General features: G+C 43.2%; 2 protein-coding genes across 4 annotated transcripts in view; one reads left to right on the top strand and one right to left on the bottom strand.

Moving 5' to 3' along the window:
- Pter (phosphotriesterase related) overlaps positions 1-12,832 on the top strand; it is an 81,360-nt gene that overhangs the window by 59,462 nt on the left and 9,066 nt on the right. For 2 of the 3 annotated variants that reach the window (XM_050144772.1, XM_050144770.1), the window contains one exon: positions 1,212-1,850. The exons of the other annotated variant lie outside the window; for it this stretch is intronic. In XM_050144772.1, coding sequence (XP_050000729.1) covers positions 1,212-1,422 — 211 coding nt within the window. In that variant the 3' untranslated portion in view covers positions 1,423-1,850. Of the gene's footprint in view, positions 1-1,211; positions 1,851-12,832 lie in introns of those variants that run through there. 3 annotated transcript variants of the gene reach the window in all.
- On the bottom strand, positions 2,696-11,692 carry C1ql3 (complement C1q like 3). Its single transcript, XM_050144773.1, has 2 exons — positions 10,531-11,692; positions 2,696-4,773 (listed from the first exon to the last, which is right to left on the bottom strand). The coding sequence occupies exons 1-2, from the start codon at positions 11,116-11,118 to the stop codon at positions 4,594-4,596; spliced, it is 768 nt and encodes a 255-aa protein (XP_050000730.1). The 5' UTR covers positions 11,119-11,692; the 3' UTR covers positions 2,696-4,593.

Raw genomic sequence — 12,832 nt, 5'->3', positions numbered from 1 at the left:
CTTCCCTGACTACCCAGACTGGTTCTTCACTATGGTGCCTACATTCCTTTGACCTTCAGATAGATCTAGGATTCAATTGTAACTTATTTTAAAGGTTCTATGAGGGCAGGCTTTTGTGCCATGGATTTTTGTGTGTAGTGTCCCTTGAGTACCACAGTAGTTATTAAACAGGACTCATGCCTGAGCAAGCCAAGAAATGATCCTATCTATCCATCAAAACAAGAGTTTTCAGCCAAGCCCCAGAGGAAGAGCGAGATCCATCCACCTACATCCATTTGATAGGCGATCCTCACAAGACTGCACAGAATCCCAGAGAAAAGCCATTGTTCACAAGTTGCACCTCTGACATCAAAGGTCCACTGCGGTCAGGGAAAGACACTGCCCGGAGTGCAGACGCGTACAGATGGTGGCTGTCAGGGGGTGACTCATGCTGCAGATTACAGCTCTTAACTAGGCAAAGAGGATTACTTTTATTTTATTATTTATTTTTTACAGTCAGGGAGCTGTCTTTTAGTCAACCGACTATGGATTTAAAGGGGCAGCTTGTTATTTGAGCTTCCTTGTTGACAAGGAAGATAGACTAAAAAACTTTAGGTCAGTTTCTGCTAACGCTCAGAGGCTACCACTAAGTCAGAATTCCTGTGTTCGGAGGACCAGATGGCTCGAATACAGAGGACTTTGCCAGTCCGTCTTCATTGACTACATAACCACATGGCACGGGCCTTGCACTTGACAATCAGCTGATCTTACTCGCAGGATTTTATTCACATGAAGAATCCTTTTGTTTCTCTATTTTAATCGCAAACGCCCACTGGCTTTAAAAGGGGAGAGAGAGAATGGTATTTCAGAATTGAGACTAAGTCAAGCATTTGAGGGAGGAGAGCTGAATATAAAATTATTCAATGAACTGCTATTGTGGCCATTCATTCAAACGGCCTGACCACTGTAAGCTCTCTTCGGTGCAGCATTGCCAGACACTGTCAGAAATCTCATTGGGTAGAAATGGCTGTGTGCTCAGAATAAGGATCTCATTCATGTTGGCATGAAGTAACACCTGCATCTTCGCCACGCAGTGTTCATTTAGAATCTCCTGGTCCATATGCCGCAGCGAAAGGCAGAATCTTTACGAAGCACAGTGTGTTCCGGAGTGAAAGGTTATCGTCTAAAATGTGAGCCTGGTGGCCTGTCACGAGTTAACGTGTTTTTCTTAGGGTCCGCTTCCTGGTGGATGAGGGCTATGAAGATCGGATTCTCATGGCGCATGACATACACACGAAGCACCGACTGATGAAGTACGGAGGTCATGGCTACTCACATATTCTCACCAACATTGTTCCTAAGATGCTCCTTAGAGGAGTAGCTGAGAGGGTTGTCGATAAGATCCTCATAGAAAACCCTAGGCGATGGCTAACTTTTAAATAGGGTGGCTGTTTCTGAACACAGACCTCCAGGGTAAGATTTGCAGTGGATATTCGGTGATTTCAAATCTACTCTGAGACGTTAATCCAAGCTCCACGGGACCAGTGACTGATCACTTCCCTCCTATGAGAAACTGGATACCTATCACAGGGAAAGCTCTGGTGGGGGCTACAGGGCTCAAGTGAGTCCTATTGCTTTACCTTTATAAAACAAATACAAAAGACTATGTTCCCGAACATCTATATATCCCAAGAGTCATTGTGGATGTCTTCCATCTCCCCCCTCCCCCCCGACTCTCACTACACTACTTGAGAAAAATTAAAGTGTTTCTAGTTAAGTTGCCCCCTTCTGGAGCAATCTAATGTTTCTTGTAATATTGATGATCCTACTCATTATCCTGCTGTTCTTTAATTAATGCTTAATGAATAATATGGCATTTTAAAATCACTTTTGCAACAGGGGAAGTTAAATTCTGAGGCTCTCTTTCCCAGAGGAGATGGCAATGAAATTACCAGTTTACAACAATAAAAATATTTTTGAGAAGTTAACTGTGGTTTCCATCTATCTATGTAAACTTATAATAAATCAGTTTTGCTGACTCTGGCTTTCCCGTCTCCAGTTTTGCTGTTAATTGTGTTGTGTTTTGCAAAGTCTGTCTGAGGATACATAACCACAATGCGTTATAAAAATGAAATCATAAAAATAAAAATATATTACATAATATATTTTAATGGATCATTACAGTAATAATAACAAAGGCCACGATTTAATCAATTCATAAGGTATAATGCAAAGAAAAAGAGAAATGCTTGCCTTAGATATAGTCCCTTTATTTCATTTACTTTTTATTTCTTTTTCCTCAGGCCTAAACAGAGAAAATAATGCTTATTTATCTAAGGAAAGGTCAGGTCTATTGGAAATGACAGTCTGTCTGTAAATACTCCTCTTTAGAAGAGCTCCAGCTATGAAGTTCTTTGCAAAGGAAGCCTTTCAAAATGTTAGTTAAAATGCTTAATTGATGTACACTGTTGTGTGTAAGTTATCCCTTGAATCCTCGCTCTGTGATTTGATACCTAAGACAAATCTAATCCCTTGCCGCCAATCCATCTTTGATAAATATATGCTGTTAAATAGAAATTAAAACTGTGGCAAGTCATTTGTGAGTTACCATACATATTAGAAGGGCCAAATCGAATTAGTCACTGCTCTCGATGAGTGATCCAAGTGGTTTGTTTTAATCATATAAATCATGACAGTTACTCAGACCAAGGCATTTAAACACAGCAAACACCGCCTTTAGATGGGAACACCATGCATAACTCTTGGAAAGTTGAGATTTGCTAAACTAAAGCTATTTAGTTGATCATAGTTGACCAAGCACTCTGTGTATTAGAACAAAAAGTGCTGAAGTGAGATGAGTCAGGGGAGCAGCCCAATTCCTTTAAGGGAAAAATGCAAATGTCCTTCACCAGGAAAGCAAGCAGACTTTCAAATCTCTGGTTTTGAAATCTACTTGTCAAAGAGTGTTTAAAGGCAATGAAAAGGGAAACAGATTTTCCATGTTACGAGGGGAAGTTGTGAGCTAGGAGGAAGTATTCGCATGCATTTTTATCTTTTCCTTAGATAAGAGCTAGCGCTTGGCAGTGTGTTTTAACTAGAGAGAATGGGTTTGCTCTACACTGGCAGCTTCAATCCTCCAGAAAGAAAAGAACTGACCGCTCACATGTGTGTGTTCCATAAACATCGTGAAGGAGCTCTGCTTGCTTCCTGAAGTCCCTTATTAATGGCCTGCCAGAGAAGGCCATTAAAATATCGATTGCACATGGAATCCAGTAATCATGGGATCAACTAACTCACACATGTGTCATGGAGGGGGGCACATTTGAATCTACTGAGATTTCATTTTCTGGATAACTCTTAAAGAGAACTCACTTTTATTATTTTGCTACTCTATATATTTGTATCATCTAAAATATAGTTCGATCTAAAATAAGTCAAATAATTTGTCCATGGTTCTGTGTGTATACATATATACTTTTTAAATTAGCTTTTTGAGCTGTACAGCCACTGTACCTAGTGGACTGAAGCAATGTATATATAATATTTCATCTAACACATATGTATATAAATAAGTGTGTGACAGATATTTATATAAAATATATACACTTTACTGTCATGTTGGTTCTATGTGAAACTGTTAATTTTGAAATAACTTCAGGCCACAGATTTTTCGGTAACTGTTTGAGGCCTTACTTACTGTCCCCTTGATGACGCATGCAGCAGCTCAAATCAAACCTTGATGCCTTAGCTTACGAACAATCCTTTGTTCCAGAGAAGGCGAAAGCCTCTATCTGACTTCATACCAAAGAATAAATTTCTGTGACTGTTCAAGTGAGTCTAAATGTATTCTATCGACGAAATGGACACGTGGAATTTTCTAAAGTACCATACATAACTACACATTTTCACACTTAGAGGGTAATCCTATGATACAATTTCAATCTCTATTTTCTTAAGACTATCACCAGAAGAGAGAAAAATTAAAATTCACATGAAAAGAAAAACTGTGAAAATGATCACAGGCTTGGGAATTCCCACAAATCCAGAAAATTCCAGGTTAAGGCTTGAAGTTGAATCATTCCCAGGTCTAACTCTAAAGTTAACGAGAGTACAAGGCAAACAATATCTTTGGGGACAAGCAGCATTACTTCAATGAGACCTTCTCCTGCAGGGTAAAATGACTCCCCACACTACAGATAGACTCCAGGTATCTTAATAAGCAGGTAAACTCACAAGAACCAAAGCTGACACATGGATAAAGGCAGCAAGATCACAGTACACCAAAGTATTAGAGATATCGAAGAAATAACTCAGTGTCTTAGATTTTTCTATAAAAATTTGTGGTCTCTATAGGATTTCATTCACACGGACACTAACAATAAGGAATATTTGCTTTGGCGGTAGTGGATCACACATCTGCTTATCTTGCCTTAAATACTTTTTTACATAATGTGTGTGAGTGATACAGATGTGAGTCAGGTAGCATTTGATCTCCCCACATTTATACAACCGAGATGCCCTGCAGTCGGCATCCCCCGGGATCCTTGATTCACTGACGTTAGCCACACGAATCCAGCGTCCAAACTCAGAACAGCAAGCTCAGTTTCTGCATTATCAGTCAGCATAAATAATAAATCCAGAAAATGTGCTGTATTTGTTGTTGTTTCCTCCATGGGCTTTCCCACCATCTAATTTGATATAGACTTCATCTCCTGGTTCCAGGTGAAGGACCACACTGTTACTGGCATAGTCGTAATTCTGATCAGCATCTTGGGCAATTGCACTAGCACGCACCTATGTGAAACAGACAAGAATTAGAGTTTGCAAAAGAGAATCCTCAAGTTGCCCCTTTTGCATAACGGCAGACTTGCTACTATAGCATAGAATGTAGAATAGTGATGCTGCCTTTGGTCCCACGGCTTTAGAAGGAATTTCTGTAACAATTATGTTATGTATCAACTCTGTTACTAGAGAAGAGAAAATGTCGCTTTAATAAAGGACATTGCAGCAATCTTTTCTATCCTTGTAAATAAAGCATACCAATCCAATTTTCTCTTTGATTACTGCTTTTTCTAATTCCTTGACTCTCCACTTTCAGTCATTTTTTTGAAATGGAAATGGCAGTATTGTTTTGCATTTTAATTTAAGCCAAGTAACAACATTCCAACCAGCTGTATACGTCAATGGTTCATCACAATTATTAGAAAGCTGATATCTCAAGTGGCAAAAGACCTAGGGAAATGCCACTCTGTTGCTATATAGATGGGGCAGGGGAGAATTTTTTTGTTTAGAGATTTGGAAATCTGATACAAGCAAAGCCCCCTTTAACCATGCTCCTAAGAGCAGCTTAGCTCATGTAAATGTCTTTGTTCATATATCCCACATTTCCAAACTTCCTTTTATTTTTTATGTTTTTGACATTTAATTACATATTCCTTTAAATCAATAATATAATCTCATGAGATCCAAAAGTTTTAGAAAGAATTAAATTTGTGACCCACAATTGCTCAGTCCTCTAGGATTTCTGTATGTATTGCTGCCTAGCTTTTCCTAACTGTGTGACTGTAAATGCATCTGGCTCTGAGGCTGGGAGCTGACTATAATCTGCTTATGTTCTGCCTTTAGTCTCATTAGAGAGTTGATCAACATTAGCAAAAAGTCAAATTGCCCATCCTATCATGTCAAACAGACATTCTGTCGCACTCTGTCCTTCGGCTTCCTTTAGACATATTTTGATTCCACCATGGGGGAAAAAATCTTTCAAAAGGCAGGCTTGTGTGTGATTTATTTCAGTAACACGTCTTCTACTCTGTGGCTTGTTTCGGTTCTGCTATAATGGTATTTCCCTGAATAACATAGCAAGTGATTTAGTGGTTTTTGTAAACCTGCACTATGTAATAATGTATGACTTGGGGTATAATATGCGAGGTTTTATCACTTGGCGAAATGAGAGAAATGAGACATAAGTCAAGAATTTCCATGCATGTCTTTCAAAATCTAACTGATGGGTTTTCAAATTAAATTTTCATGGGACGATATGTTCTCACATCAATGCTGAAATGCCATAAGAGGAGAAGGCTCTTGGACACCACTGAACTTGGAAAGTAATTTGAGCAGTACTCTAATTTTTTTCTTTCTGAGTATCATATAGCAAAAGGAGAAAAGGGCTTAAAGGATTTAGAATTACTTATCACTATGCTAACTGGCATTAATATAATGAAACCAATATGTTGTATGATTATACTAAAAAGCCTTGATTCAAATGTGTGCACCACTAGTGAGGTGATCCATTTTAACCATTACATAATAATGCATTTGGAGTTCATAATATTTCCTAGGAATTAATCTTCAGTTTGTAGAAGCTGAAGGCTTTAGTTCATTTATTTCATCTAGTTATTAAATCCCAGTGAAGAAAAACTACACAATGAGAGTATCATCATTATGGCTTGACTTTTAGAACATGGGGACTTTTAATGACTGTGAAAAATTAAAATACAAACTATAAATTATCTGTATTAGCAATATGTTAATTAATCATCAAACTATTATACTTCTCAGCTATTATTAATGAGAATATGGTTTGTTCAGCATTTTGAATATTTAGAATATGTTCTATGAATGTTATCCATTATCATTGTTGTCTACATGAAAACTTTAGGAACCAGGACTCATTGAATTCTTTAATTTAGAGGCTGTAATCTTTTAAAAACATACAATACAGTTTTTATTCTATAGAATATAGCCACAAAACCAAGTAGCATTACCATTTTTAATTCAGTAGGTAAAACCACAGAATCCTGCTAATGCATTAGTGTGATTCCACAGACAAGAAAGTTATCCTTAGCACATTTTATTTCCTTTGTTGGAGAAGGCCAGTATCGTGGCTTCATAATAAAGAGCAATTCCCTTAGAATTTAACCTATGCAGCGCTAAAGGACTTTTTCAGTTAAATACCCACCGTCTGCCAGTGTCCGTGATGTCAGGAAGCCTGCCCACCCGTCACACTCTCAGAGTATAATGGGACTTGGAATTTCAAGCTCTGATATGTATCCCACTGACTTCAGCAATTCTTCTTTGAAGCCATCACACTATTAAGGGAGGTAATGTGTTCACCCTGAAGGCTATTTTCGGATTCCGAAATGTGCACCTATTTCAGCATTTTATCAGGGAGTATGATGCATCCTTTTCTCAGCCCGGTATATCTACTTCTTCCTAAATTCTCTTTAATATCTTTTTCTTAGTATGTTAACTGTATCATTTCGGCTTTATCTTTAGTATGTGTTTCTCTGCTTCTCAAGAGAGAATAAATTTGGCATGGCATATCATCACTCTTTCTGACAAATGAGTATAAAACCACACAGTATTCACTCTTTCCGATGTAGTTCATGTCCATTGTTACCATAACTAATAAATTCTTGTGAGTGAAAGGCGTATCTCTAATTATTTTATATGACTAATCTTCTGCCAATTTAGTTTTTATTATGGTGGCTTACGATAATGACATGTAGTAACTATACTCAGAAACTATTTTTTCCAGGTCTTTAACTACAAGAATGCAAGCATTAAGAATTCTTCCTGTATCTATATAAAGCTATTTAAGTTCCATTTTTTTACTTTTAATAGGCAATGTGATGGCCTCTGAACAATTGATACCATTAAGTGTAAGCTAATGGTTTCATGGGGAATATGAAAACTATGGTCCTTTATAGGGAGTGATAGGCTTGTGAGAATCTAATAGGCTGTATAGTTTTAGCATTGTCTTATTCTGGAGGGATTATCATTATACAAAATATTTACAGTAACATTTGCTAATTTAATTAATTGCAACTGATGTTCTGGTGATTTCATTTTCATTGCACTCCCGTGGAACCATAAACAAAAGGTTAAGTGGTACATCAGGTTAATGTATTGACCTTTGATGTTTCCATCTGTGACCCTACATTCAGCACAAAGCATAAATAAGGACGGCCCTCGTATGGCTACGATCCAGACACTGCCCCCTCCTACAGTGAAAAACCGCTTTCTTCCTGTGGTGCTGCCTCTCAGTGCTTCTCACAACCCACTCAATCCACAGAACACCTCTCTGACATGGAGCTCTAAGTTTCTGTTTTGATCAAAACAAATGAGTTCCACTCAGAGGGGGGTACTGTCGTTGCAAGAAACAACCATACAGACTATAATTGAAAATCAAGAATAAAATATTTATTTAAAATTAATAAAAAGGAGATTTTACAAGATTTCCCACTTGGCCCTGGCTGCAGCCCAGACTTTTACAAAGCAGTTTTATTCTAAAGACAAAACTCCTTGGCTGTAATATTGCAACAACCTTTTTCTAAGACGGCCCACACTGACCTAAGAAGGATGCTGAATGCCATTAGTCATATACTTTTCTGAAGTACCTGGTACCCACTTTTGGAAGTAGCAGCAACTGAATAAGCAGCCAATGACGGGCATTAGAGGTGCTCAACCTCCTTGCTTTCCCGATCCCAAGAGAATCTGTATGCTCGGGGGCCACAGCGAGCAGTTCATGCCCCAATGGTTTAGAGAACAAAACATGTGCGTGTTTTCACTTGAGAATCCGTATACAGACTGCTATCCTTTGCTTCATGGATCTATGCCAGACTCTACCCTCTAAGCACCAGGGTCTCAACTAACTCCATTGTGCTTCTTCCTAGGACTTCCTGCCTTTGCAATCTCCGGATATTTTAAAAATTACCATTTCTACATTTGTTGACCAAACAGGGATTCTACTACATTTCAGTGGGTGACTCTAAAAATATCTCCCCAATAGAGTAGTGTTTTATGGATCCAACTTTTAAGTCAGACAGAGTCAATTTATAAATAAAAAAAGGGGGGGCCCTATGGCTACCTGCTGGAGGGTGAGGAGGGTTGGCATTCGCAAGCCCTTTGGTCAGCCAGATACAACACTTCTATTTTGGTATAGTAATCTTTGTAACCACATACCTGCAACTACCGAGCTCACTGGTCCAGGAACAATTTTTATTTATCTTCGTGTTATTCTCATGCATAATGGCTGGAACGAACAACCCTGTCAGTGCCTCCTGGTGGCCATGTTTCTTTTTGTTGTTGTTCCTAGTATCTTGGGGGTTCTTTAAGGGGTTTGCAGGAAAGAGGAAGCAAGGGACTTTTAAAAAGTGTATCGTACATTTAGGACATTCATCTTTTACTTTTGAAAAATTTCTGGCACTAAATTGGGTCTTGAGAAGGGATAAAATGAACAAACAAACAAACAAAACCAAGCGGTCCTCAAGGTGCTCAGGAAAAGACTGGGATTTAGCTAAAATTCGGGTTTCCGGAGGACTGAAGACCTGCAGCACACCAGTTCTTGTTAAGTTAAAATTACTGCCTGAAATGAGGCATCTTGAGGGCTATGGTGGGGTCTTTCTTCCTCTCAGTCGGGAAGCAAAGTTTAAGGGCTCAGGAACTACGTTCACACAGCAGGCTTACAAGTGTCAAGGCCTCGCCCTGGTGTCAGCGACTTGGACTGTGCAGAAAATCCGATTACATTTTTAGATGGAAATGTATTTTTCTCCTGTGGCTAAAAGATCAAGAATGCTTCGGTTTTGCACTGACTTGCCTTTGACTCTAGCAAAGGCAGAGTATTCTTGGCCGGCACTGCAGACCAGTGGCCTCTGTGCCACCACCCACCAGCTCTGAAGAGCAGCTCCGGGTTGGGGCTCATCTGATGCTATTTGACAGCCAAGGCAAGGCAGCTGAGATCAAGAAGGTTAGGGTTAGAAAGCGTCTACCAGAGTATCCCGGGGGCTCCAGGGTAGTAAAAAGGTTGCGCCCCGCCACCTTCCCAACCATATTCCTGTGTATTTTCCTACTCCAAACAGTGGAGTGGGGTTTTCGTGTCTGGGTGCGAGCTGCTGTACTTGTACCGCGTAAACCCAACTTTTCCTTTTCCCAGCAGTCGTTCCTTGGGAAACTAACTGGAGTGTAAAGTGACTCTGAGTTTCATTGCCTAAGAGCTCCGGAGGACCAAACCTTTGTGCGCGCGCGGCAAAGTGCTGTCTGAGCCCCGGAGTGCTATCTCAGACTCACTCTAAGGGGTCCTTCCTTTTTCCCTGGGGTTCAGGTCTATCTCCCCTGGCTCTGGAGCCCAGACACGCCCATTTCGGGTTCCGAAAGCCTTCAACATTCTCAGGGAAAGCTGTAAACGACTCTAAGCCACTCTAAGCCGCTGAGGATTTCACCGGCCAGGAATTTTGCCCAGCTCCAGGACTCCCCTTTTACACAAGCTGTCCCAGAGACAAGTTCCCAGTTTCTCACCCTTCGAGGGTCGTGCTCACAATTTCGCGCACCGAGCACGGATCTGACACCCTAGAACCACCCTCCTCGGGCTCCTTCACGTACGACCCCCACCTCTCCAGCTTGTCACAGAGTCTCCCTTGCCCTCGCTCCCAGGAGCCGGGTTGCCGCGCCCTTCCTCAGCGGCCTCCCACCCCCATTTCCGGGGTCTCCTCCCTCTTGCTCGCACCTTCCCGCACTCGCTCCCCGCCCTCCCCACTGCCTGCTCGCGCTCACCTGGTTGTTTTTGCAGAGATCAGCCCACATGCTGGTGCCGTCCCCTCCGCGCATCAGGACGTGGTAGGTGAAGAAGTAGATACCCGGGATAGAGCAGGTGAACTTGCCCGTAGTGGGATCATAGTGGTTTCCGAGGTTTGTGACCACGTCGTCGAACTTGAGCACCTCGTAGCCTTCGTGTTGCCTTTTGAGGCCAGCGTAGAAGGCGATCTTGGGCACCGTGCTGTAGGTGGCCGCGCTGATAGCTCCAGCCGCGTTCAGGCCGGGCGCTCCAGGCGGGCCCGGCAGGCCTTGGCGGCCAGGTTCGCCCTTCTCTCCCGGGGGGCCCACAGGGCCCGGTGGTCCGGGCTCTCCGGGGGGCCCACGCGGGCCTGCCTTCCCCGGCCTACCGGCCTCGCCTTTGGGACCCTGGATGAAGGTGGGGAGGGACTGCATGAGGCCGCGGTCCGGAGTGGCGGCGGTGCTGGGAGCCTTGGTGCCCCCGTAAGGGTCGCAGACCATGCGGCAGGTGCCCAGCATCTCGTAGTGCGCCGACGTGCCGGCCGAGCTCACCAGCACCGGGATGAGGATGACCAGCAGAAGCACCATCACCACCCCCAGCGCCCCGGCGGCGATTAGGCGCCTCCTGCTGCCCACGAGCCGGCTCAGCGCGGGCCGATCCTCTTGTCTGCTTTTGGACAAAATTTTGAAGGTTGGGCGGGGACCTCCTCAGAGCCGAAAACAATCCCCCTTCGAACCCCAACTCCCCTGGGCGGGCGCGCGCCGGTCGCTCTTCTCCGGCTTTTGCTCCCCCCGCTGAGGCTGCGGCTGGGGAGGGAGCTGGGGCGCCAAGTGACTTGATCTGAAGTCCCGAGCGGGGGGTGAGGGCTGGGGGAGGGGTGCTCAGGGCGCCCTCTCGCCTCCAGCCAGCCCCTTCGCACCTGTAGCTGCGGCGGGTGCCGGCACGGCCACCCCACCCGGAGGGCAGAGCCAGCCGCTGCCTCCTGAGCTCGCCCCGGGCGTCTCACACTTTTATGGTGCTGTTGCCGGTGATCGACTTTTCCTTTTTTGCAGACTGCGCCAGTTCTCACCAACTTTCCGTCTGAAGTTGCCTTTTTTTTTCCTGGACCTTGTTTCTTTTCTTTCTCTGGCTGGGTTTGTCCCTTGCCTCTTTTCTTTCTTTTTTTCTTCCTCTTTTGCAGCCACCACAACTCTAATAGAAGTGCAACCCCAAAGCCCCTAGTGGGCTGAGGGAGCTCAGGTCGGGCGCCCCCGAGATGTGCGGAGCGGTGCCGGTGTGCTCGATCAGCGGCTCAGAGAAGCTCAGGGTTGGAGATAGGAGCTAGCCAGCAACAGCGAGAGCCGAACGAGAGAGGCTGAACGCAGAATTCTGCCTGGGTACCACCTGCCAGGAGAAGAGGAGGCTGACAAACGCGCGCCGGAGCAATTTATAGGAACCCAAGGCACAGAGGAAGGGGAGCCGCTTTGGCATCTCTCTGCAGCATCTGCTCTGCTCATCCCACTCACACAGAGTTTGGCATTACTCTGACAATGTGGGATTTTTTTTTTCGGCCTCTCTTTTTTTTTCCCCCTCTCTGCAAGGGATGAACAGTGAAATCCTGAATACTCCCTCATCTAACCCAGGCGATGGCAGCGCCCTAGCTGGACATACTAAGGGAGTGAGACAGCTGGGCAACAGCTCTCGGGACTCAAGGGTCACACCTAAATCTATTTCCCAAGAGCCTGCAGCCCTTGTTGGAGATGGAAGTGAAGGTTGAAAGGAGGGAGGTTTGGTGACAATATTTCTCTCCTGGCTCATCCACAATCAGTGCTTCAGGTGTTTTTCAAATGCCACTTTTAACATAAGGATGGCCCTTTCCAATTTTTCCAGACAGTAGATGTGCGGGGTTTTTTTTAACCTTAGCATTTGCTTCCACAGCATCCTAAATGAAATAAGATGTTACCCCGAGAACAGTAAAGTATGTATTTAAAAACCAAGGGACATTTCCTGATTTAAATGAACATGTCCACCGCCCAAAGGGAGGAGGGCTGGTTTTTCTTATGCGTGCCACACAAAGGTGACAAACAATGAGCGTTTTGACTTAAGGGCTTCCAATCGCAGCTGCCCTTCAGAATATTCCGTCAAACCGTCATTGAACTTGAAGTTGCATTTGCCTAAAGATGCAATATGCAGGAGAAATAATCACTTTCCATATGCCTTCGAAGGTCTTACAATAAAGTGAATGGCGTTTGCAAAAGTGCCAGGTTTCAGAAGACACAGAGAGAGTTCTGTAGGTGCAATAGCCATTCCCCAGATGTGAAT

The sequence above is a fragment of the Alexandromys fortis genome, unplaced genomic scaffold, assembly GCF_014885135.2.
Source record: "Alexandromys fortis isolate MF-2015 unplaced genomic scaffold, M_Fortis_MF-2015_v1.1 scaffold_52, whole genome shotgun sequence".
NCBI lineage: Eukaryota > Metazoa > Chordata > Mammalia > Rodentia > Cricetidae > Alexandromys > Alexandromys fortis.
The sequence above is the reverse complement of the archived record's forward strand: the minus strand, read 5'-3'. Positions and strand labels throughout refer to the sequence as shown.